Source organism: Lepus europaeus, chromosome 1, assembly GCF_033115175.1.
Source record: "Lepus europaeus isolate LE1 chromosome 1, mLepTim1.pri, whole genome shotgun sequence".
Classification (NCBI taxonomy): Eukaryota; Metazoa; Chordata; class Mammalia; order Lagomorpha; family Leporidae; genus Lepus; species Lepus europaeus.
Window position 1 is genome coordinate 17467539 of NC_084827.1, and position 27421 is coordinate 17494959.

Consider the following 27421-nt stretch of genomic DNA (forward strand, 5'->3'; position numbering starts at 1 on the left):
AAATAACTAAAAATACAATTACAGGGGCCAAGCCACTATTTGCAGCACCAGCATCTTACATCTGAGTGCCAGTTCAAATCCCAACAGTTCTGTTTCCAGTCCAGCCACCTGCTCCTGTGCATGGGATGGCAGTGGAAAATGGCCCCACTACTTGGGTCTCAGCCACCCACATGGGAGACCCAGATGGAATTTCAGGCTCCTGGCTTGGGCCTGGCCCAACCCTAGCCACTGGAACCATTTGGAGAGTGAACCAGTGTACAGAAGATCTCTGTCGGGGCTGGTGCTGTGGCACAGTAGGTTAATCCTCTACCTGTGCCGCCGGCATCCCATATGGGCGCCAGTTCTAGTCCCAGCTGCTCCTCTTCCGATCCAGCTCTCTGCTATTGCCTGGGAAAGCAGTAGAAGATGGCCCAAGTCCTTGGGTCCCTGCACCCACGTGGGAGACCTGGAAGAAGCGCCTGGCTCCTGATCGGTGTAGCTCCAGCTGTTGCGGCCATTTAAGGAGTAAATCAACAGAAGGAAGACCTTTCTCTCTGTCTGTAACTCTAACTCTCAAATTTGGGGAAAAAAAAAAAAAAAGGGCAAAATCACGACCGTTAAAAAAAAAAAAAAAGATCTCTGGCTTTGTCATTCTGCCTTTCAAATAAATAACTAATTTTTTAAAAATATAATTAAGATTAAATAACTTGTAAAGCATAAAATAATTTTTCAACAACACTGAAAAATAAAAATGGTTGGATCAAAAAAAGGTTTTTAAAATATTTGTATTTATTTTAGCAGTTTGTTTAAATTCTGGAAAAAAAATGCATGAATTATACCAGTTTAATAATACAATAATCAGTATTGGGAAACTGAACAAGTAAATATTTACTAGGACAATAAAGCACAGTGGTAAAAGAGTTAAAAGAGTATGGATTTTGGTGTTTGATTGCCTGAGTTCAAATCTTACTTCTTTGATTAATTTTGGACAGATTAGCTAGGAAATTAATCATTCTAATATATGAAATAGAGTTGAAGTGAATAATTATAAAAGAGAAATAATTAGAGAAGGAAATATAACAAACAAAAGCATGAATGAGCAGGAATTATGGAAAGAAACCTTGTTTCAGAAAGCAGTCTGGAAGGTGGGGGTGTCTCAGCAAAGCTAAGAGACAAAGTCCAAAGGGAAAAGAAACATCATAAGAGAAAATTTTGCTATCCTGGAACACAGCTGTAGTTCCTGACTCACAAGAAGCTTCTTAAAATGGTTAGGAAAAACCTACCTCATTCAAAGATACTAATAATACCCAAAAAGAACTACTTATATCAAGATATAAAAAGTTAAAAGAAGAAAAGTGGCAAGTGAATCTGATACAACACAAAGACAGTCACACAATAAATGAAAATGGACAAATACATTTCCATAAATATAAAAAATTAAGTAACTAATTCTCTAATATTAAACATGAGCAAAGAATAGACATAATTAGTTGGGAAGTACTGATATAAAAGTGGCAAAGATATGGTAAGACAACTAGAAAAATTGAAAGAGGCACAAAAAAATGAAAACATCACAGAAATGAAGGCCAATTTTAAGAAGAGAAGACACAGAAATGAAAATAGGATAAGGGCCAATGTTGTGCTCTAGCGGTTAAAGCTACCACCTGGGATCCCATATGGGCCGTTGAGTCTGGGCTGCTCCACTTCTGATCCAACTCCCAGCTAATGGCCTGGGAAAAGCAGCAGAATATGGCCCAAGTGTTTGGTTCCCTGCCACATACGTGGGAGACTCAGATGAAGCTCCTGACTCCTGGCTTTGGCCTGGACCTGCCCTGGCTGTGGCAGCCATCTGGGGAGTCAATCAGCAGATGAAGATCATTCTCTCCTCCTGCCCTCTCTGTAATTCTGACTTTCCAATAAATAAACAAACCTTTTTTAAAAATAAATATGGGGAAAAGGATTGAAAGCATGAAAGATTAATCAGATATGTGCAGTCAGAAAGGATAAATGAGAAAACGAATGACAGACAATGACAACATGCCTTTAATTGAAAGAAAACCAAAGCAGGCTAGTTAACAGGCCTACCACATTGCTTAGCACTGTACCTGCAGACAGCTCTGTTATTATAACTACAAAACAACCTGAAACAACAGAGGGAAAAGAGAGATAACATTCAAAGAATTAGTATTTTAAAATGACAGCAAAATCATTAACAGCAACAATGGAGGCTGTCTAACAGTAGATGTTCAAAGTGTATTTAAAAAAATAATTGTCAAGCTAGAGTTCTACATCCAGAAAAATATTCCTTTATAAAAGAGACAAAATTTTCAGGCAAACAAAAACAGAGTTGACTTGTGTGAAAAGAAGTCTTAAAGGATGTCTTTAAGGCATAAGGAATGCAATCCTAAATGTAAGATTAGACACAAATGGTAATTATAAGAAACTATTTGGATAAAACTGATGTACACTGTGGAAAAAAAAATAGCAATATTTTAAAGGGTCTTCACATGTGGTATCAAAATAAATTACCACAACAGAATATGAGTTAGAAGGTGAATAAATGAATTCAGAGTCTACTAAATTCCAGCATGTGAAAAAGGAAAAGGCACTGGTCAATTCTGTTAACTATGCAGACTTGTTCTAATTTCTACTAAACTAACCACAAATACATTAAACATAGAGAATCACTATCAGACAAACAGAAAGGAACAAAAAAAGAAGATTAGAAATTTTTTAAAAACAGGATGGTGCAGGGGGATGGCAGATACGCAGCCTTCAGCTAAGACTCCAGTTAAGATGCTCACGTCTCCCATGAGTGCCTGAGTTCAGTAGCTACCCGCTCCCAATTCCCTTCCTGTAGTGTGCATACCCTGAGGAGGCAGAGGCAATGGCTCAAGTGGTCATTCCTACCATCCACATGGGAGCCCTGAATTGGGCTCCTGGTGCACATCTTCAGTCCTGGTGAAGCCCCAGCCATGGCTGGCCTTGGGGAGTAAACTAGCGGATGGGAGCTAGCTAGTTTGCTCACTGTCTCTCTGCCTCTCAAGAAAGCTTTATAAAAATTTTTTTAAAAAATGGTAACTCAGGCTCAACATTGTGGCATAGTAGGCTAAGCCTCCGCCTGCAGCACCAGCATCCCATACAGCCATAGGTTCATGTCCTGGCTGCTCCTCTTCTGATCTAGCTTTCTGCTTATAGCCTAGGAAAGCAGAAGATGGCCCAAGTACTTGGGCACCTGCACCCACGTGGGAGACCCAAAAGAAGTTCCTCACTCCTGGCTTCGGATTGGCTCAGCTCCAGACATTGCTGCCATGTGGGGAGTGAACCAGCAGATGGAAGATCTCTCTGTGTCTCTCCCTCTATCTAGCAAACTACAAATAGAAACTTCCTTAATCTAGCTGGCGCCACAGCTCACTAGGCTAATCCTTCGCCTGTGGTGCCAGCACCCCAGGTTCTTGTCCCGGTTGGGGCGCCAGTTCTGTCCCGGTTGCTCCTCTTCCAGTCCAGCTCTCTGCTGTGTCCCGGGAAGGCAGTGGAGGATGGCCCAAGTACTTAGGCCCTGCACCCACATGGGAGACCAGGAAGAGGCACCTGGCTCCTGGCTTCGGATTGGCGCAGCACACCAGCCGTAGCGGCCACTTCGGGGGTGAACCAATGGAAGGAAGACCTTTCTCTCTGTCTCTCTCTCACTATCTAACTCTGCCTGTAAAGAAAAAAAGAAACTTCCTTAGTCTGAAAGAAGACATATACCAAACCTTGAAGCTACCATCATATTTAATTCATGAAGACCTAACTGCTTTACAAAACACAGAGACACCTACTCTCACCACTTGTACTCTGCATTCTACTGAAGCTTCTTTCCATAAAACAAGAAAAGCAAAGACGAATCACGAAACTTGGACCAGAAGTGGGAGGTGTTGTGGTGCAGAAGGCTGCGTTACTGCTTGCCACACCCACATCAAATATCAGGCTGCCGGTTCAAGTCCTGGCTTGAACCGTGCTTCAGTGCAGCTTCCTGCTAATGCATCCTGGGAGGCAGCTATGACGTCAAGTGCTTGGGCCCCTGCCACTCACATGGGAAACCCAAAAGAAGTGCAGACTTCTTGTTTCACCTGGTCCAGCCTTGTCTGTTGCAGGCATTTAGGGAGCGAACCGGTAGATGAAAGATCTCTCTCTCTCTCTCGATCTCTGTCACTCTGCCTTTCAAGTAGATGAAAATAAATAAACATTGAAAAAATAAATAAAAAGATTGGACCAGAAAACATAAAACTGTATTTAAAAGCAGATGACATGACTAAAACTCCCAAGGATTCTAGGGGCCAGTGCTGTGGCATGGAGGGTTAAGACTCTGCCTGATGTCCTAACATCCAACAGTGATGCCGGTTCAAGTCCTGCCTGCTTCACTTCAGATCCAGCTCCCTGCTCATGTGCTTTGGAAAGCAGTGGAGATGCTCACCTACTTGAACCCCTACTCCAACGTGGAAAACCCAGAAGAAGCTCCTGGCTCCTGGATTCAGCCTGGCCCAGCTCCAGCCATTTCAGCCATTTGGAGAGCAAAAGAGTGGATAAAAGATCGATCTCTCTCCCCTCTGCCTTCAAATAAATAAATCTTTAAAAATAACTCCATGGATTAAAAAAGCAGCTACTTATAATAACGGAAAATATAATGTGATAAATTTGACAAAGCATGTGACAAAACCTACCCACAAAAACTATAAGATATTCCCAAGATAAATTTAAAAAGAACTAAACAATACCACGTTCACAAGTGAAATACCCAATATTGTTGATTTCAACTCTTGTCTAATTGATCTACAGATTTATTGCAAACTAAATAAAACCTTCCCAGGATTTTTTTTTTTTCTTTTTAGAAACTGACATTCTAAAATTCATACACAGAGCTTGGCATTGTGGCACAGCAGGTTAAGCTGCCGCCTGCAACGCCAGCATCCCACACAGGTACCAGTTCCAGTTCTAGCTGCTCCACTTCCAGTCTAACTCCCTGCTCACGTGCCTGGGAAGGCAGCAGAAGATGGCCCAAGTGCTTGGGTCCTTCATACCCATGTGGGAGACATGGATGGAGTTCCAGGCTCCTGGCTTTCACCTGGCCCAGCCCTGGCCACTGAGGAACATTTGAGGAGTGAACTAATGGATGAAAGATAGCTATCTCTCTATCTCTCTCTCTTCCCTCCTCCATACCCTATATCTCTGCTTTCAAATAAATAAATCTTTATAAAATTCATATGGAATTCACAGGACTCAAACTACCCAAAAAATAATTCTGAAATAAAGTTAGAAAACTTGTATTAACTTGATCTCAAAGACTTAGCAAAAAGTAAGCAAACAAGACAGTGGGACGTTAGTAAAACAACAGACAAAAGAACACAGAAAGTCTAGAAAGTACAGCACATATCTATGATAAGTTGATTCTTGACTAAGATGTCAAAACAAGCAATAGAAAAAGGATAGTGTTCTTTTTTTAAAAAGTTTTATTTATTTATTTAAAAGCAGAGTTACAGAGAGGCAGAAGCAGAGAGAGAGAGAGAGAGAGAGAGAGAGAGAATGAATATCTTCCATCCGCTGGTTTACTCCCCAGGTGGCCACAATGGCTGGAGCTGTGCCAATCAGAAGCAAGCAGCCAGATGCTTCTTCTGGGTCTCCCATGGGTGCAGGGGCCTAAGCACTTGGGCCATTTTCTACTGCTTTCCCAGGCCACAGCAGAGAGCTGGATCAGAAGTGAAGCAGCCAGTACTGCAGGCAGTGGCTTTACCAGCTATGCCACAGCGCCGGCCCCAAGGATATTATTCTTAGTAAGGTACTAAAAAAAAACTGAAAACCATATGCAAAAATCTCAGCTCCAAACCTGGAACCATATATAAAAATTAACTCAAAATTAATCATACACTTAAGTAAACATATTAAAGTATAAAACCTCCAGAAGAAAACAAAGAGAGTCTTTATGACCTCTGGCTAGATAAGGATTTCTTAGATCCAATAACAAAAACTATGATCCAAAAATGATATACTGGATAAACTGAGTTTTACCAAAATTTAAAGCTTCTGATGTTCAAAAGATACAGTAAGAGAATGAAAAGGCAAGTAACAGAGAATATATTTTTATATCACGTATCTGATAAAGGACCTGAATCCACAATTTTTTTCTTTTTTTGACAGGCAGAGTCAGACAGTGTGTGTGTGTGTGTGTGTGTGTGTGAGAGAGAGAGAGAGAGAGAGAGAGAGAAAGGTCTTCCTTTTCTGTTGGTTCACCCCCAAAATGGCCACTACGGCTGGCGCACTGCAGCCAGCGCACTGCACTGGTCCGAAGCCAGGAGCCAGGTGCTTCCTCCTGGTCTCCCATGTGGGCGCAGGGGCCAAGGACTTGGGCCATCCTCCACTGCCTTCCCGGGCCACAGCAGAGAGCTGGACTGGAAGAGGAGCAACCGGGACAGAATCCAGTGCCCTGACTGGGACTAGAACCTGGGGTGCCAGCGCTACAGGCAGAGGATTAGCCAAGTGAGCCACGGCGCTGGCCTGGATCCAGAATTTATACAGAATTTTCAAAATGTAAAATCATAGGAAAACAGCCCAATTTAAAGTTGAACAAAGGATCTGGATATTTCATCACCAAAGACAGAGATGGCAAAAAAGAATATGTAAATATGTAAAACATAATTAGTTACTAGGGAAATGCAAATTAAAACCACGAGATACTGTCCATCTTCTAGAATGGCTACTTTTTACGATTTATTTTATTTGAAAGGTGGAGAGACAGAAAGACAAACAGAAACAGCACACTCTTCAGTCCACTGACTCATTCCCCATATGCCTGTTAACAGCCAGTGCTAGGCAAGTCCAAAGCCATAAGCCTGGAAATCTATCCATGTTTCTCGCACAAATGACAGAAACTCAAATACTTAGTCATCAATTGCTGTTTCCAAGTACGTTAGCAAAGAGTGAACTGAAAATGCAGAGTAGCCAGGGTTCAAACCAGGAACTCAGATAAGGGATGCAGGTGTCCCAAGCAATGGCTTAACCTGCTGCACTGTAAGGCCTTCCCCTAAAGTGGGTAATACTGGAACTCACTGACCTTACTGAATGTTAGCAAAAATGTGGGGCATCTCATAGGCTACCAGTACAAATATAAAACAGGACAGGGGCCAGTGCTGTGGTATAGGGGACTAAGCCTCCGCCTGTGGCACCGGCATCTCATATGGGTGCTGGTTCTAGTCCTAGGTGCCCCTCTTCCGATCCAGCTCTCTGCTATGGCCTGGGAAAGTAGCAGAAGATGGCCCAAGTGCTTGGGCCCCTGCACCTGCATGAGAGACCCAGAGGAAGCTCCTGGCTTCAGATCCAGCCATTGTGGCCATTTGGGGGGTGAACCAGCGGATGGAAGACCCTCTCCCTCTGTCTCTCCCTCTCTGTCTGCATCTCTACCTCTCAAATAAATAAATAAATAAAATATTTAAAAACAAAAATGAAAAAACAGGACAAAGTTGGAGAACTGGCAGCTTCTTAAAAAGTTAAACATGTATACACACATAAGGGGTCATCAAAATTATGCATGGATTTAAAAATTTTTACACCAAAATAAGCATCTTTTACTTCCATGTTATTTATAATTTAGAAAATTTTCCAATTAAAAAAAACTTATTTATTTTCATGTTATTTGAAAGGCAGAGAGATACACAGACAGAGATCCTCCATGCACTTGTTCACTCCTCAAGTACCTGCAACACCCCGTGCTGGGTCAGGCCAAAGCCAGGAGCTGGGAACTCAATCTTGGTCTCTTATGTGAATGACAGGGCTCAACTACTTGAGCCATCACTCCCAGGGTAATAAATGAGTGGGAAGCTAGAACTGAAAGCAGAACTAGGACTCAAAACTGCGACAAGGATGTGGGCATCCCCAACACTGCACCAAATGCCCCCTTCCCGGTGATTACTTTGCCCATCATCACTGGGTTCTTCATTGTAGAGAAGAGGTAGCAATTACTGATTCATGACTCGTCTCTCATGAAATTACATGTCTCTAGGCAAATAGGAAGCCTATTAGAGAAATAAATACAGCCTGATGCTTTTAAATCCAGCTCATACTTGAAAATCATACTAGTACACATACTAAATATACCTAAAGCAGTTTTTGTTCCCTCTATTATTACAATCTTGATAGAAGATGTTTTTGATTCTCCAGATTTTCCAATTTAGCAAGCTGGAACTTCTTGTCCTTTTCTGCTATGTTTTCAGTAGAGCAAAAGCCAAAAAACTCTGCACTATTTACTTCCTTATTTGTCCAACAAATCATCAGTGAAGTCAGTAGCAAACTCAACTCCGGAAGGAATGTTTATTAACTATCACTATTCCAAACCAGTGAGGAGAACGCCCATAGTAATGTGTACACACATACACACACACGTGCATGCTTTCAGTTCAAGAAGAGTACTAACAATTTCCCTAAACTTCGTTCCCTTCTAGAACCAGAAGGATAAGTTTCTATATTAATAAAAGTTGTACACATTTTTAGCAGCTTCTCTTAACTGAGTATACAATACTAAAGAAATCACCTTTGGCCGGCGCCGTGGCTTAACAGGCTAATCCTCCACCTTGCGGCGCCGGCACACCAGGTTCTAGTCTCGGTTGGGGCGCCAGATTCTATCCCGGTTGCCCCTCTTCCAGGCCAGCTCTCTGCTATGGCCCGGGAGTGCAGTGGAGGATGGCCCAAGTCCTTGGGCCCTGCACCCACATGGGAGACCAGGAGAAGCACCTGGCTCCTGGCTTCGGATCAGCATGATGCGCCGGTCGCAGCGGCCATTGGAGGGTGAACCAACGGCAAAAAGGAAGACCTTTCTCTCTGTCTCTCTCTCTCACTATCCACTCTGCCTGTCAAAAAAAAAAAGAAATCACCTTAAAATGTAACTGTAATAATTACATAAAGCGGCAACATGGTGGTGGTGGTTCTTGTACTTTTCCTTAACAAAATGATACCAAATCACTTAAATATTTGAAACAAACATAATATTACTTATGCCTCCCTTATCCTCTCAGGTTAAAAAAATATAGAATTCACTCTTAGAAATGACATACATACATATATATACTTTCATTTTTTAATGTTTTGGTAAGACGTTAATTATCAAATGCTCTGTATGTTTATACTCCAAAGTATACTCCTTTCGAGACACATCAATCATTTTTACTTCCAAGCATCATCAAGTGAATAAGTAGTAATAATGGATAAGACGTAGAGGTACGTTTGTCACTATATTTATATAACAGAGCTGCAAGCAACTCATTTCAACCTAATTTAAATCGATAAACTCAAAGAAGGCAATAAGGGCTCTGTTTTCTTTAGTTGTAAAATATTCACCACAGTATCCGATAAAAATGCGTATCTAATAATACTGGAGGACAGTAACAGCAATCATATTAAAATATATGGAAGCAAAGCACTGAAATAATTTCTTTCTATAAAAAAGACACATGGGGTAGGCACCTGGTCAGGTGGTTAGGATGCCACTTGGAAGGCCCACATCCCACCCTGAGCGCCTGCGTGTCAGTCAGTCCGGGCTCGCCTCCTGATCCCACCCTGAGCGCCTGCGTGTCAGTCAGTCCGGGCTCGCCTCCTGATCCCACCCTGAGCGCCTGCGTGTCAGTCAGTCCGGGCTCGCCTCCTGATTCTGGCTCCTTGCCAGTATGGACTCTGGGAGGCAGCAGTGATGGCTCAAAGACTGGGGTTGAAGCTATCCACGCAGGAAACCTGGACTGAGGTCCTGGCTCCTGGCTTCAGCCTGGCCAAAATGTGGGTATTTGAGGCGTAAGTCAGCAGGTGGGTACTGTCTACCTCTCAAATAATTTTTTTTTTAAAAAGATAACCAATTTCCATTCCCCAAGTTTTACACTGAGCACCTTTCCTACTCTTTAATACTATGAAATTTAATTTGGAAGACATAAAAATTAAAGGTATTCTATTAGTAACAACAGAGTCCCTTTTTATTTTAAATAACAAAACATGCTAGAACTTGAATACAGAAATGGGTATCATCCTCCAAAGCATTTGGGAGATTACTTACATGTTCAAATATCCACAGTTCTTTCAAAGCCAGAAATTCAGCAATTATATAACATTTATATCACACAGATGCTGTTTTCAATATAAATCTCTTCATTTATTGTAACTGTATACTACTAGTAACATTTTTTTCTTTTTACTATCCAACTTTTTCTACCCAAAATTACACTGATAAAGGAGTATTTGCTATTGACAAAAATTCATACAGGAATGGTCACTAATACTAAAATAAGACCAAATAATGTTTTCTAATATGGTTTAATGCTAGCTAATATATCATGCTTAAAGGCCTGGGTTCCTAAAATGACAACTGAAATTTAGATATGTGAGTCCAAGCAACTTTTTTAAAGTCCCATTACAATATAGGCCTATGTTACATGAAAGAATTCCCCAATTCAAAAATAGGGGAAAAAGGAATACAGTAATAAATAGCATAAACCTATATTCTTTTCGAAAAGGTTTCCCTTATACATTTGTAATTATATGCTACAAATTAATCTAAGTTTCATACCATTCACAGCTTTTTCGATCAACTCTTCGCAAGCATCAAAGTCACCCTTCAACACCAGTTTGTCATGCAGATCTGTTAACATGGGATGTTCCAGTGCAATCTTGGTTTTCTTTTGCAGTGATTCAAAAGCTTCCGTATAGTTGTGTTGCCTGAAGTGCTTTAGACAAAGGCGAATGGCTTCCTGTTCACGGTACTACTAGAACACAAGACAAAGCAAGAACAGAGACATCTGCTTAGTTGTTTCTGCAGGAAATAACAGCAGTGAAAAATCTAATCTGAGTCGCCAAACCTTTACTATTTGACAAGTATTGTACTAACCCTATTTATTAGGGATCATACTTCCATATTTCAAAGAGCAAAATTGAAGCTCAGACCAATGTAATAACTTGCCAAGGACAAAGAATATGCTAACAAAACATTTGAAGTGAGACTTAATTCAAGAGCAAGAACTCTTATTATATCTTATTATTAAGATATCTTCATGGTATCCACTAATCACATTGCAATCCAAGTACTGAAAACACAGGAATGATGAATTATATTATACTTTTTGTTCTTGGATCATAATAATAAGCTATTACTTGAATGACAAGAATTACCAAATATACAGATATCCCAAACTTGCAAACAGATTTCATGACTCAATAATCTTCAGGACTAAATTTTATCATTTTCACAGCCTGGATTGTCTTATCTATTAAATAGCTATAAAGTACACATCTCAATAAATAGGAATTCCAACAAAGGGCACTCAGTTAACTAAGTGTTATCCCTAGCAAAATGAATGGCAAAAACACAAGCTCATAAAAAGATTTTTTTCAAAACACCTCAACTTCAAGAATATGTTCTGGGAATACCTCAAATTTTCTAAATTACTTTACTGCACAGTTAAAAGTAAAAAAATTAAAACAATTACCAAAGGAGATGGCACAGAAGACTGAATGACAATCAAATAATCATGATTTACCCATAGGCATTACCCATGATAAATCAAGAAAATAAAATAACATCTTTAGGAAGGACTCGGCACTGTGGCATAGTGGGTTAAGCTGTCATCTGTGGTACTGGCAATCCCATATGGGTGCTGGTTCGAGTTCTAGCTGCTTTGCTTCTGATCCAGCTCCCTGCTGATGAGGATAACCCAACTCCTTGGGCCCCTAGGCCCACATGGGAGATGCTAAAGAAGCTCCTGGCTCCTGGCTTCAGCTTGGCCCAGCCCCTGCTGTTGATGCCATTTAGGGAGTGAACCAGCAGATGAAAGACCTTTCTCTTTGTCTCTTCTCTTCTCTCTCTCAACTCTTTCAAATAAACAAATATTTTAAAAATAAATGTTTAGGATACTTTACAAGGCTTGAAACACAAACCAGTTTACATTGGCTCACTTTTTGACTAATAAAAATATATTAAATGTCAATTCTTTCTAATTTGAAAAAAAAAAAATATTTGAAAGACAGAGATCTTCCATCTACTGTTTTAATCCCAAATGCCCACAACAGCCAGGACAGGGACAGGACAAAATTAGGATCCTGGAACTCAATCCAGGTCGTACATAGACGGCAGGAACCCAACTACTTGAGCAAGCACTGCTGTGTGAGAGGGTGTGGATTAGCAAGAAACTGGAATCAGAAGCTGAGCTGAACCTTGAAGTCAGGCAGCCCCATACAGGATGCAGACATCACAAACAGCAACCACAGCTACATCAAGTGTCTGTCCTATAAACACCTACGCTTTACACAAACTTAACCAAGATTTTACCTCCTCTCATAATGACTTTATATCTATACCAATTTTACATTAATAGTTGCATATTCTTGACTTCTAAAAATAATTTATTACAACTATGTAGTAGTATATAATAAATAACAATGCCTTTGATCATGTTAACTTAAGGAGTCTCAATCTATATGGACAACTTAAATTTTCTATTAGGCTACAAAACTATCCCACCATAACCTATGATCAACATATTTTAATCAACATAGAGAGGTTTAGAAATTTTTATCAAATTGATATAATAATACAGTGCCAGACTGTGGAGCCAGACTGTCTGTACTGAATGTCCGGCTCAAGCACCTTACAACTAGGTGACCATAGGCAAAATATTCAACCTCTCTTTGCTCCATTTCCTCTTATGGAAAATAACGGATTATAATTGTACCTATCTCATATACTAATAATGATTAAATGAGTTGGTAAGATTGCTTAGAATCTGGCTGACTGTGAGAGCTTAATAAATATTTGATCAAACATTTTAATTTCATTATAATTCACAATCTTTTAAGTTACTCGCAACAAAGGCACATTTCTCACTGTATAGGCATTAAAATCAAGATCTTAAAATGCGGTCCTACCTTGCTATACCAGTTGAGACAGGGTTGTACTACATCAGGATCATCAATGCCACTAAGTTCAACATACCAGATGCTAAAGTTAAAGCTGGGTCCCCAGGATAAGAGCGGAACTTTAAGGAAGAGGGAAAAAAAATTACAGTTCAAATAAAATTTTAGCAAAGTAAAATCATTACGTAAGCCCGTCAGGATTCATTCAACAAATTTTCTAAGCCATCTTCTTCCAAATGCCAAATGCTGGACGTTAAGCCTACAATAGTAAAAAAGAAACATGTGGCTGAGGCCCTCATGAGGTTTCCTTAGTTAATAAAATCACTGTGCTACAAACTTAAAAGTGGTCATGTATCTAGCCCCAAACATAACCAAAATGAGGTAACTAAATAGGTAAAATTTACCAAACCTACAAGTAGCCAATATTCTATAGTTTAAATATCAGAGTACAGAAAGAGGTTGAAAGTTCAATTATTTATCAGTGTTATAAACTTGAAAACAAAACCAGAAGAAAAAGGCTCATCTTAGCTATGAATAAATATTCAAATCAAAAAGGGAAAAGTTTCAAAAAAAATCTACCAAGTTTTTACTGTAATGAAATAGACTTCATTTTAGGAATGAGAGGATGGTTCAATAAATAGGAACTATATTAATTTAACCTATCATCTTCACAAAAATAAAAAACATGCTTGATTACTTCAATAGATACTAAAAAAATTAAACATATGCTCCATTGAGTATTATTTTTTAAAAGATTTAATGCAGGGGGCCAGCACTGTGATACAGTGGGTCCCGGTTAGAGTCCTGGCTGTTCCTCTTCCAATCCAGCTCCCTCATAATATGCCTGGGAAAACAGTGGAAGACAGCCCAAATCCTTAGGTCTTTGCACTCATGTGGGAGACCTGGAAGAAGTACCGGGCTCCTGGCTTCAGATAGCCTCAGTTTGGGCCATTGCGGCCACTTGGGGAGTGAACCAACTGTTAGATGGAAGACCTCTCCCTCTCCCTCTCCCTCTCTCTAACTCTGTCATTCAAATGAATAAAATAAATCTTTAAACAACAACAACAAAGACAAATGACTAAGGAAAAGAGGGCAACAGAAACTTCTTTACCTAGATTTTTTAAAATGCACCAAAAAATATTGTTTTAAAGATTTATTTATTTGACAGGTAGAGTTACAGACAGTGAGAGAGAGAGAGAGACAGAAAGAGAGAGGTCTTCCATCCGTTGGTTCACTCCCCAAATGGCCGCAATGGCTAGAGCTGTGCTGATCTGAAGCCAGGAGATTAATCTAGTGTGCCATGGCATGGGCCCCTGAAAATTTTAAACATTAAACCTAATGAAGAAATATTAAGGATTCCCATTCAAGTCAGAAAAAGAAGCACAATATCTCTACTATTCAATGTTATATGAATTCTCAGCCAGTGTAATTTTAAAAAAGTAAAGGAAAATTGTCACTTAAAGATTATAAAGATGTCTACCAAAAACATCAAGAGATTCAACTGAAAAGTGTCCTTAAAATTTGCATATTTGTTCAAGGGAAACATTAAAAAAAATCAATATTTTCTTTACCTATAATGGCCAATTTAAAATATTTTAAGACTCCTTCCTAACAGCCAAAAAGCTAAATATCTCAGAAAATAAACAAGGAAAATAGGCAGTATTAAGAAAATGTAGAATTCCGCTTTAGAAGTAAATAAAGGAAGGAATATACTATGTTCCTAGACAGGAAAACTCAATGTTATATTAAACTAATAATTAACTAGGAAGAATACAAGTAAATCAAAAATCCCAATGGCATATATTCACTTTTTTTCTTGACATATAACTGAACATCTTGATCTGAAAACACAAGAATATTCAAAATAATGACTCACATTCTACAAAGATACAGTAATTATAAAAATTTCTATTAGTGCAGGAAAAGGAGAGTAAAATCAACGGAGAGTATTCAAGACTCTTGTGAGCACTCAGTGAATTCCGTACAACCGCCGTGGAAGAACAAAAGCATGACCACGGACTCCTGAGGACCCTGCAATACTTCAAGGTGCTCCTAAGTGATCAAACGATTTTTGTAACACTAGGAATTTGTCAATGTTTTAATCAGCCCAACATCTGCACTAATGTGAAAGCAACAGTGGGTAAAATGCTGTAAGCTGGTTCCAAAATAATGGCAGCTGAAGTACTGCCATCTCTCCTATAGTACAGACTGAACTGCATGTCTCACCACAATGCACCTGCAGTCCCTTTTGTCTCCTTTTGCTCCTTTGGGCAAAGGGAGAAATCATTTAAGAATGTCCCTGATGACGCAGTAAAAATGTATTACATGCCTCTCATTACCTGCACATATTTTCAACATCTTGTGTGACAAAACGGAAAGCAAACAAAGCACTTTTGCTGAATACCAAAGCATACTTGTTATTCCACGGAAAGGCACTTGTAAAATTATTCTGAGTTGCAAGCTGAAAGAACTAATGGGTTTTCTGGTATGGGACACCATTTCATTCTTGAAAGGAAAACTGGCAGGCAACCTATGATTATTTACATTTGAGTATTTGCCAGACATTTACCTATCATTTCAAGGAATACAACTAATGATATTTACTGGCAAAGATAAAATCAAACTTTCAATTGAAAATTAGAACTCTGGAAAATTGCTATCTACCACTACAAGCTTGACTGCTTCCCAATTCTTAAGATTCTTCTGATTAGCTTGGAGGTGCTATTTACAAATTTGACTTTTAAATTATTATATAATGAAATGTTTCCACATTTGGAAGATAAGCTTATCTCAATGAACCACATTTTTAAAAGATTTATTTACGATTTGAAAAGCAGAGTGACAGACAGAGGGAGAGACAGAAAGAGAAATCATCATCAGTTGGTTGACTCTCAAAATGGCCACAACAGCCAGGACAAGGCCAGGAAGAAGCCAGGAGCTCCATCCTGGTCTCTGACATGGGTGGCAGAGACTCACGTACTTGGGCTATTACCTGTATCAGCACCCAGCATTCCCATATTGCATGCACGTATCCCAAACAGCAAGTTATCTTACCGCAACGCCTGCTGCTGAACCACATTTTCTAAATGACCAATAAATGACATTTCAAAATCATGCATGGATAAGTCCAAGTAAGACCAAGAAATTTTAATGTAATCAAGTAAGGTCACTGATGATTTCACAGTCAATAGCACAACTACCTCTAAGAAACTAACATCTGCCAACTTTTGATGAAATATCAAAGAGAATACCCACAATATCTCATACCAGGCCTATTACTTTCCAAGTCCATCGCTCTTTCACCACATCAGACTAAGTGAGGAAGTAAGACATACTGCGTCACATACATTCCCATTGTTGTCACCTTAAGCATGCTATGTGAGGGAACAGAAACACAGGCAGTAGCAACCAGCCATGAGGGCATATGAAAGATGCCTAAGATGTTTGTTACAGCTCTCAGTATGAAAACAACAAAAACTTCAAAAAGTTTTATATCAACAAATATTCAATTATCATCATTGTTTTGGCATTCACCTTTTTTTTTTTTCCCCACTTAATTTGAAAGGCAGAGAGACAAAGAGGATCTTCCATCCATTGGTTCACTCCCAAAATGCCCACAATAGCCATGGTTGGGCCAGGCCAAAGTCGGGATCCTGGAACTTTTTCCAAGCCTACCACTTGTGTGGTAGGCATCCAAGTACTTGAGCCATCATATGCTGCCTCCCAGGAAGCTGGATTAAAAGCAGAGTAGCCAGGACTCAAATCAGGCACTCTGCTATGGGATGTAGGCACCCCAAGTGGCAACTTAACTGCTGTACCACAAGCAGATAAATAACCCTGGGGTTTATTTCTTTATTTAGAAGTGTCATTTAAAAGTTTGTCTATCAAATAATATAGCAATAACTATCAAGGACTATAAACATAATAAAAAAGGATTATAAACCCAAAGCCCCAACATCGTGTGTGTGTGTGTGTGTGTATCTATAAGATAAAATATCAATTAGAGTTCCAGATCCAAGCTCAATAAAATGGGGGAAGGGGACTCATATTTATGTAAGTACCAGTAAAACATTCATTTATTAAAATTTTTCGAATGCTTGCTAATGAGATGTCTTTTGCATACCTAACTGGCTAACAAAAATATTTCCAGAGGGGCCAGCATTATGGCATAGCAGGTAAAAAGTTGCTGCCTGTGATGCCAGCATCCTATATGGGCACAAGTTCATGTTCCAGATCCTCCACTTTCAATCTAGAACTCTACTAATGACCAGGCAAAGCAGTGATGAAGGCCAAGGGCCTGGGCATCTGCCACGCATGTGGGAGACCCACATGGCTTCTGCCTGGCATAGTACCAGCCATTGTGACCATCAGGGGAGTGAATCAGCAGATGGAAGCTCTGTCTCTCCCTCTTTCTCAAACTTTGAGTTTTAATTTTAAAATTTTAAAAAATATATATTTCTAGAACAAAATTTCTAGAGTTTTTAAAAATCATTTATTTACTTGAAAGGCAGTGAGAGAGAAATTTCCCATCTGCTGGATCTCTCCTCAAATGCCTGCAACAGCCAGAGCTGGGCCGATCTGAAGCCAGGAGCCTGGAGCTTCTTCTAGGTCTCCCATGTGGGTGCAGGGGCCCAAGGACTTGGGCCATCTTCTGCTTTCCCAGGCCATAGTAGAGAGCTGGATTAGAAGTGGAGCAGCCGGGACTAGAACCGGCGCCCATACGGGATGCCGGCACTGCAGGTGGCAGCTTTACTATGCCACCACACTGGCCCCCAGCTCTCTATTTTGACACTAATTTCCATCAAAGGTATCACTCCATCATGGACTCTAGCTTTTTGTGCCATGAACCCCTTTGGCTGTTAGGCAAATCCTGTGACACCACCCCCCTCAGTTTTAAATGTAGCGAGAAAACAAGATGGTAGAGGAAACCAATCATCCTGAAATATAAACATAATGAAAAAATGAAATATTACACAGAAATGTCTTCTTATTAGCACAGTAATAAGATCCAGTGGCAGGTCTCATAATCATTTCAAAGTTAGGACACCACTCCTTGATGTGATGCAACGTTTGTAACTTCTACCTGCAGCAGGTCATAGGCACTGCTACTGCTATTCATAACTAAAGGAGAGTTAAAAGACTATCACATATTCATAACTGACGGAAAAGTTAAACATATCACTGAGAAGTTAGAAAACACAAAGACATAACTATTTCCTCAGAACTTCACAAAGCCACTAATTTACAAACTCTTATACAATCAATTCCAATGGTCTGTAATGAGGAAAGCAGTCTGCTGGCACTTCTGAAACATGAGGAAACAAAAGACAGGGTTACCATCCCCAAGTATTTCCCAATGGTCCTGAGCAAACAGTACTTAACTATGTCACACAATAAAAGAACCCAACCTTTGGAAGTAGACTGACTTGAGTTTAAATCCCGTCTCTGCTTTTTCCTACTTATATGGTTTTGGCCAAGTCTCTAAACTTCAAATTCCTCATCTGTAAAGTGAGTGCGGTAACACTGATCTCACAATGCTGATTGAATTAGTGCTTCGTGAACAGTGCTTTTATTTTGAAGCAATACTAGCATACTTGCAGAAGTGTTAAGCAAGTATCAAATGCTGTATCTTTGCTTCATTGTGTATAGCCTAGGACAGGTCATTGGACTTCTACCCTCAGTTTCCTCAACTAGAAAAGGAAAAAAAATTTTATCTGCCATTAAAGTGCTCAAAGGACATACCATATGTGAACACACAAAACCATCAAATCATTAAAAAACATAACAAGCTAAAATAATGACTGCTGAAATGACATGATAGTTTAAATTGCACTTATACATATTCCTTCTATATAAACCTAAAATACTGCACATAAGAAGGCCTGTAAACAAATGCTGTGGCGGGGCTGGCGCTCTGGCGCAGCAGGTTAAAGGCCAGCCTGCAGTGCCAGCATCCCATATGGTCCTGTCTGTCCCACTTCCGATCCAGCTCCCTGCTAAAGCACAGGGGAAAGCAAAGGAGGATGACCCAAGCCCTTGGGCCCTTGCACCCATGTAGGAGACCTGAGGAAGCTCCTGGCTTCAGATCGGCCCAGCTCTAGCTGTTGCAGCCATTTGGGGAGTGAACCAGCGGATGGAAGAGCTCTCTGTCTCCATCTCTCTCTGTAATTCTGTCATCCAAATAAATAAAACAAATCCTTAAAGAAACAAAAGAACAAATGCTTTAGGAATTTAAGCTGAGAGATGTTCAAAATAGAAGCATTTCCTTTATAAATAAAATTTAAAAGACTATCACAGATCATAATCTAGAACAGACAAGACATGTGCAATAAGGCAAGCTACCTTACCATTCGACAGCAAAGGTATTATCATCCTCTTTTTACAGAAAAGGTAACGTAAGGAAGGGAAGTGAAACAGACCTGAAGGAAAGATGTCAATGGTATCAGTGTAGTGGGCTGGCTGGTACTCTGGACTATCCATGATAGATTCTGAAGCCTAAAACCTGCCACACAATAAAAATGTGGGCTTATTTTTCCCTGTTAACAATTTGTGTCCAAACTTACTTTAAATTCAGTTTAAGCAAAATTCAATGGAAAAAGCTATGTATGTTACAAATAAAATTACACTGGACGCAAATCCAATGACTTTGAGATTGCCTGTTATTGAGGTAGTCTTGCTTCTGTTCCCTCCCCTTACTGAATGCTGATTGTATTTTTTTGTATTCGGATCTGGCTGAGAAGCCCAGGAGAGCATTTCAGGCATGGAAAGCCAAGACAGTGTGGCAAAAAATGATCTACATGGGGCCAGCACGGTGGCGCAGCGGGTTAAAGCCCTGGCCTGAAGTGACCGCATCACATATGGGCGCCGGTTCAAGACCCGGCGGATCCTCTTCCGATCCAGCTCTCTGCTATGGCCTGGGAAAGCAGAAGATGGCCCAAGTCTTTGGGCCCCTGCACCTGCACAGGAGACCCAGAAGAAGCTCCTGGCTCCTGGTTTCGGATGGGTGCAGCTCCAGCCGCTGCAGTCATTTGGGGAGTGAACCAGTGGATGGAAGACCTCTCTCTCTCTCTCCCTAACACTTTCAAATAAATAAAATAAATCTTAAAAAAAAAATCTACATGGAGGATCTCTGTAAGTGAGATCCCAGTGGAAAGAAGGGGCTATCAAAGAAGGAGGTACCTTTCTCTGAAGGGAGGAGAGAACTTCACTTTGCTTATGGTCCTGTCAATACTGACAGAGTTTGTAGACACAAAAAGCTTCCATAGCAATTCATGTCGAGAGCCTCGGGTGATCACTGACGTCATAAATAAGAGTGTCAATTGTTAAATCAACAACAGGAGTCACTGTGCACTTGCTCCCCATGTAGGACCTCTGTCCTTAAAGCATAGTACTATGAGAATTAACGGTAAAAGTTGTTTTCAAACATTACTTTATACTTTGTGTGTCTGTGTGGGGTGCAAATTGTGGAAACCTTTACTTAGTATAAAATGGTCTTCTGTATATAAAGTTAATTAAAAACGAATCTTAATGAAGAATGGGACGAGAGAGAGAGTAGAAGGTGGGCCAGGAGTGGAGGTGGGTGGGCAGGAAGGGACCACTTTATCCCTAATGCTGTAACTGAAATTTGCATTCATTAAATAAAAGCTTTCTTAAAAAAAAAAAAAAAAAAGACAAGCTTCTTTTTAAATAAAGCAAGATCTTTCAAATATATCACAACAGAATGTAAATATTAATTATTCAAACACATTTCTTCTTCTAACTGTAACAATTTAGCCTGACCAGTTCAACAAATATTTGCATTAAGCCATCACCAAAGACAGCTATCATAATTCATGCCCTTCGGCAGAACAGTTTCTGTGAATATTTGTAAACTTTCTGTATACTGTGTTCTGATATCTTCTTAATTTTTATTTCCTTGCATTTTATATAAAAGGCAAGGTGACAGGGAGGGAAGGACAGAGAGATAAAGAGAAAGATCAAGATCTCTTGCATTTTCTGGTTTACTCTCCAAATGACTAAGTAGCAGAGCCGGGCCAGGCTGAAGCAGAACCTCCATCAAGGGCTGCCCACTTGGATGGCAGTGCTCGAGCCACTCCCGCAATCACCCAGAGTGTGCACTGGGAGGACGCTGGAGCAGAAGCAGAGGAACTGGGATCCAAACCCAGGCATATGGGCTAAGGCATCACAAGCAGCAGCTTAACCACTGTGCCAAATACCTGCTCCAATAGCTGTTTTTTTTTTCCCCCAGGAAATATGGTGATAAACCAAAAATGCCAACCTGACACACAGGCTTTTAGTTTCACATTTTGCTTACATAACTTTCAAACAAAAATTATCAAGAGATGTTAAAAAGGGGTTGAAAAGCAAATAGACTACAGATCAGTATTAACATTTTTTTTAACAGAAAAGAAATACAAATTTACCTAAATAGTAGTGTCCTAAATATTAAATGAGCTAATCAGTGGCTATAATTACCTGGAAAGCTCCAATTAACATCCTGCCTGAACACTATAAGATTAACTCCAGGTCAAGAAAAGATATCAGCCAGCGCCGTGGCTCAATAGGCTAATCCTCCGCCTGCGGCGCTGGCACCCAGAGTTCTAGACCCAGTTGCTCCTCTTCCAGTCCAGCTCTCTGCTGTGGCCCGGGAGTACAGTGGAGGATGGCCCGAGTGCTTGGGCCCCTGCACCCGCATGGGAGACCAGGAGGAAGCACCTGGCTCCTGGCTTCGGATCAGCGCAGTGCACCGGCCACAGTGCGCTGACCGCAGCGGCCACTGGGGGGTGAACCAACGGAAAAGGAAGACCTTTCTGTCTCTCTCTCACTGTCCACTCTGTCAATAAAAAAGAAAGAAAGAAAAGATATCATTGTGTTCTACAGTTAGACTGCTGCTGAGAAGAGAGAAATGTTGGTAAAAGGGACAAGATTTCAGTTAGGGTAGAACCAGAGCTCTACTGTACAGCATACTTGAAAACTGCTGAGAAAGTAGATCTTAAATGCCTTACCACAAAAAATGTGTGTTGAAGGATATGTTAATCAGCTTCCCAATGTATGCCTACATCACAAAATTATACTACACATCATAAACATATAAATAATTATATTCACTAATTAGACTTTAATAAAGTTGGGGAAAATTAAAAATGCACAAGCAAAAATTCACCAAAATAAAATAAAAGGCTAACAAAGAGCTGGGAAGGGCTCTAATTTCCACCATTTATATATCTGAAATAAAAGATCACAGAATTATTAAAGCTACGAAAGACACTGGAGGAACTGGGTGATCCAAACACTAAAGAAAGAGTTACTCACTAGCACAGAAGAAGAAGTACATAATCAAGAGTTAAATTTATTCAAAAAATGTGCTTGCTCACAAATTCTTAAATAGAACAGGAAACAGATTTTATTTACAATTATGTAACAAAAGAAATTACAGTTACAAGAGAAAGTAACACACTGGACACCCAACTATTTCCAAGACGGCTTTCCCTCTCTCAGCAATCTTCCACAAGACTTCAGGGATTCCTTCTGCACAACTGGATTACTGCGCCAAGGTAGAACAGAACGGCTCCTGACAGACTAGCAAACACTCTATTCCACCAAATCAACATGTGAGATTTGGGCCTTTAAGGTTATCCTTTCATTAAAGTAGTAATGGTCAAACAGCAGTTAACAACACACTAGTAAGTCATGAAATGAATTTAGTGAATATGACCAACATTTCAATAAAAAAAAAATAAAAAAGAACAGAATAAAAAGTAACCATAATATACTACCTTAAGAAACATTTCAGTAATTTCAGTATTTTGTTTTTCGTTTTAGAATGCTAAAGCTTTAAAACTAACAACATTTTCTGTAAAGGGTCAAATAGCAACCTTTTTGAGCTTAGTGAGTAACCTCTGAACTCTGGCAGCTCGTTCTGCCTTTACAGCACAAAATAACTCCAGGTAACATAAACAAGCCAGCAGAGCAGTGCTCCCATAGATTTTTATTTTAAACAAAGAGAGGCCTGCAGGATTTGGTCCATGGGCTATAGTCTCCTGACTGATGATATAAAAAAATTTTTTTCCATTCCTGAATGCTAAAACCTTACCTATTTTTATGAATCGACAAGGGAACATCTGTTCATCAATTTTATGCTTCAAGGTGAATGTTTCTTTGTTATAATCATTCTTTAAGCCACTGAAAGAGAAAAAAATATTATTAAATCTGACTTCATAATTAAGAAATACACTAAAATACAGATGTCATACTCAAATTTTCAGTTTAAAACAATGCTCACAATAAATGACTAAGTGGTCCAACATGAGAATAAAGTTAAAACTTTTATATTCTAATGAACTGCATTGTAACTATATTCTATTAATTATTTGACAGCTAATGAAAAACACTGAGTATTAATTAACGAGTTGGCAACAGTGCACAGCAATGTATTACAGGACCTGGTGTCACCAATGTATAACTTAAGTTTCAGGTGGTAAGAAGAAAAACTAAAAAAGAAGTCACATTTATAACTGACAACTTAAAAGTCAAATATGAGAATTTGTCTAAGAATTAAATCATTTGTTTCTGAATGGGATGTTAATGTTCCTTTTAAACAAAATTTCAAAGACAAACCTGCTTTATCCTAAAGGAACTCACAGCACTACTCCACTTAAACACTTAGAATTGACATATAAACAAGGATACATCATAAGTTAGCAGAAGATGGAATTAAGAGTTTATTTTGGGGACCAGTGCTGTGGTGTAGCAGGTAAAGCCACCGCCTGCAGTGCTGGCAACTCAAACGGACGGCCAGTTTGAGTCTCAGCTGCTCCACGTCCGATCCAGCTCTCTGCTATGGCCTGGGAAAGCAGTAGAAGATGGCCCAAGTCCTTGGGCCCCTGCACCTGTGTGGGAGACCTGGAAGAAGCTCCTGGCTCCTGGCTTTGGATTGGCATAGCTCCTGCCACTGCAGTCACCTGGGGAGTGAACCAATGGATGGAAGACCTCTCTTTCTCTCTGCCCCTGCCTCTGCCTCTCTGTAACTCTGCCTTTCAAATAAATAAATAAATCTTGGTGTTTTTTTTTGTTTTTGTTTTTGTTTTTTTTTTGGACAGGCAGAGTGGATAGTGAGAGGGAGAGAAAGACAGAGAGAAAGGTCTTCCTTTTTGCCGTTGGTTCACCCTCCAATGGCCGCTGTGGCCGGCGCATCGCGCTGATCTGAAGCCAGGAGCCAGGTGCTTCTTCTGGTCTCCCAAGCGGGTGCAGGACCCAAAGACTTGGGCCATCCTCCACTGCCTTCCCGGGCCATAGCAGAGAGCTGGCCAGGAAGAGGGGCAACCGGGATAGAATCCGGCGCCCCAACCAGGACAAGAACCCGGTGTGCCGGCGCCGCAAGGTGGAGGATTAGCCTGTTAAGCCACAGCGCTGGCCAATAAATAAATCTTAAAAAAAAAAAAAAAAAAAAAGCTTATTTTGGGGGCCGGCACTGTGGCACAGCATGTTAAAGCCCTGGTCTGCAGTGTGGGCATCCCATATGGGCACCGGTTTTAGTTTCAGGTGCTCTACTTCCAATCCAGCACCCTCCTAACACACCTGAGAAAGCAGTGGGCCCCTGTACCTATGTGGGAGCCCTAAAAAGAGCTCCTGGCTCCTGGCTTCAGATTGGCTCAGTTTCGGCCAATGTGGCCATTTGGGGAGTGAACCAATCGATTGAAGACTTCTCTCTCTGTCTCTACCTCTCTCTGTAACTCTACCTTTCAAATAAATAAATCTTTAAAAAATTTTTGGTGCAATAAATTTTTAATTCCTTGCATATAAGGAGTCTTCAAAAAGTCTTCCTGGAAAATGTATACTGTGATAACATTATGCCTGAATTTTCTTTTTAATTTTTCACCAAAATAAGCTTAGCTTTAAATTATATATTTTCAACTTTTTGAAATCCAACTTTTGAAATGTGGAAGTCACCTTCTGATTATGTCCTAAAATACTTCCTGACTAAAATCAATGCAGTATTGAAGTAATATTTACTTAAAGTACTGAGTTAATGGGATCTACCATGTCACAAATATATATTTTTTTAAAGATTTATTTATGTATTTGAAAGTCAGAATTACACATAGAAAGGAAGAGAGGCCTTCCATCCGCTGGTTCACTCCCCAGTTGGCCACAACAGCAGGAGCTGTGCCGATCCAAAGCCAGGAGCCAGGAGCTTCCTCCGGGTCTTCTCATGGGGGTGCAGGGGCCCAAAGACTTGGGCCATCTTCCACTGCTTTCCCAGGCCATGGCAGAGGGCTGCATCAGAAGCCGGGACTCAAACTGGCCGGCACCCACATAGGATGCTGGGCAGCTTTACTCGCTACATCACAGTGGTGGCCCCACAAATATATTCTATATCTGCATGGTTTTATTTGCATATTCTACTGCTATATGATTTTTCACTCTCTGAGGGGCAAATTAACACCTTTATTTCTGAGGCTCCTGAGCTCCTCCTCCTTCCTTGCAGCAAGCACTATGTTAAGTCATGTAGCTTTTCCATTTACAAGAACTTCCTTTTCTCAGTGCCCTGCTTACAATAAACTCTTAGAGGATTACTTCTGGATTACAGCAGTGAACCAATGTTTTGGATAGAGACTATATTTTTATAGCAAAGGTTTTCCTTAAAGCTCAAGTCATTAACATTTTAAAAATACAATTGAAAATAAAAAATATCAAAAAATTTTATTCATTTTTGCTGGATAACATTGAGTACCCAGTAGTTTAAAAGGAAAAAAAAGTTAGGCCACAGTATTAAAAAAGAATAGGAGAAATATTCTTTTCTCTTTTGAAGGAAAAATCAAACTACATAGGCTTCACTACAAAGAGATGAAGCTAGAACTGCAGTTTAGAAGACAACTTCTCTCCTCACAACCATAACTCACCTAGACAACAGCTCTGTCATATTTTCTTCATTCATTCCACCAAAGACTTTGAATTTCTTCAAGTTGCAGACGTGAGTTTTCTCATATTTTCCAAATGTGATGTTCTGAACTATAGCAGGCCTTTCAAGCTTCAGAATCAAATACTAAAAAAAGAAACAACCAAATTATATCTTCCTCTGGTTAAAACAAATAACTCTAAAAGTTAAAACACTTGACAATTAACAAACAGAAGGTCTATCTGGACCCCTCTCCACTGGAAGATTATTTTTTGAAAGGAAAGAATAAACACAAGAGTCCTGTAAAGGTTACCACACAATCATCACTTTTATTTTTTTTTCAATATCTTTGTTTTAATTTTCTTTGAAAGGCAGAGAGATATAAACAGTTGAAGAAAGATGTCTCATCTAATGGTTCACTCCCCAAATGCTCTTAACAACCTGAGCTGTCAAGGCAAAACCAGGAAGGAGCCCAGAACTGAATCCAGGTCTCCCATGTGGGTGGCAGGGACCCAAGTACTTGAGCTATTACTTAAGCTATTCGAGGGGGCCCACTAGCAGGAAGCTGTACTGGAAGCAAGGATGGAACCAGGTACCCCAACTTGGGATGCAGGAGTCTGACACGGTGACTTAACTAATATACCAAACAACTCACCCACTGTTTTAATCTAGTAAATCCCAGAAACTGCATCATCCTGAATACTGCAGATTAAAGGTGAGAAAAAGAATTTCTTTCTTTCTTTTTTCTTTTTTTTTTTTTTTTATTTGACAGGTAGAGTTATAGACAGTGAGAGAGGGAAACAGAGAGAAAGGTCTTCCTTCCGTTGGCTCACCCCCCAAATGGCCGCTATGGCCAGTGCTGCGCCGATCCGAAGCCAGGAGCCAGGTGCCTCCTCCTGGTCTCCCATGCGGGTGCAGGGCCCAAGCACTTGGGCCATCCTCCACTGCCCTCCTGGGCCACAGCAGAGAGCTGGACTGGAAGAGGAGCAACCGGGACTAGAACCCAGCACCCATATGGGATGCCAGTGCTGCAGGCGGAGGATTAACCAAGTGAGCCACGGCGCCAGCCCCCGAGAAAAAGAATTTCTAACCACAGAACAGTATTCAATAAGTAAGTAACATAGCCAAGGAATTATCAAATAAAGATTAGAATGCAAAAATAGCAAGTTCATGTTCCCATGAACTATACTTCAATAACTAAATCAATGCTCTAAGCCAGTGACAAAACCTAAAACCTACAAATAAACTTCAAGAGTTACTAACCACCCCTGACAATTTTACAAATTAAACAATCCAGACCTACTATAGATGTCTAATGTAGCTCAAGTTTTCCTACCACACACTGGATAAAACAGGATAAGTTAATTAGGGAGCACATTGTACATTAGCAGACAGTTTTCAATTAAAAACGTAAGCAGGAAGTTACCACTGATTGACTACGTGAGGATAAAGCTACTCAGAAAACCAACCAAGATGTCTGCAGCAGAGATTTCATGTTTCATAATAGTAATGGGTACTGCAGGTGGTAACAGTCAGTGCTCCTACACCTATTCCCATGCACAAAAACTAACTCAAAATGGATCAAAACCGAGCCAACAACAAGCTAATCCTCCGCCTTGCGGCGCCGGC

General features: G+C 40.2%; 1 protein-coding gene across 4 annotated transcripts in view; it reads right to left on the reverse strand.

Moving 5' to 3' along the window:
* Positions 1-27421, reverse strand: part of MKLN1 (muskelin 1) — a 361241-nt gene that overhangs the window by 108734 nt on the left and 225086 nt on the right. For all 4 annotated transcript variants that reach the window (XM_062199265.1, XM_062199202.1, XM_062199325.1 and 1 more), the window contains 4 exons: positions 25797-25939; positions 22988-23076; positions 12907-13016; positions 10556-10748 (listed from right to left, as the gene is read on the reverse strand). In XM_062199265.1, the coding sequence (XP_062055249.1) occupies positions 10556-10748; positions 12907-13016; positions 22988-23076; positions 25797-25939 (535 nt within the window). The remainder of the gene's footprint in view (positions 1-10555; positions 10749-12906; positions 13017-22987; positions 23077-25796; positions 25940-27421) is intronic.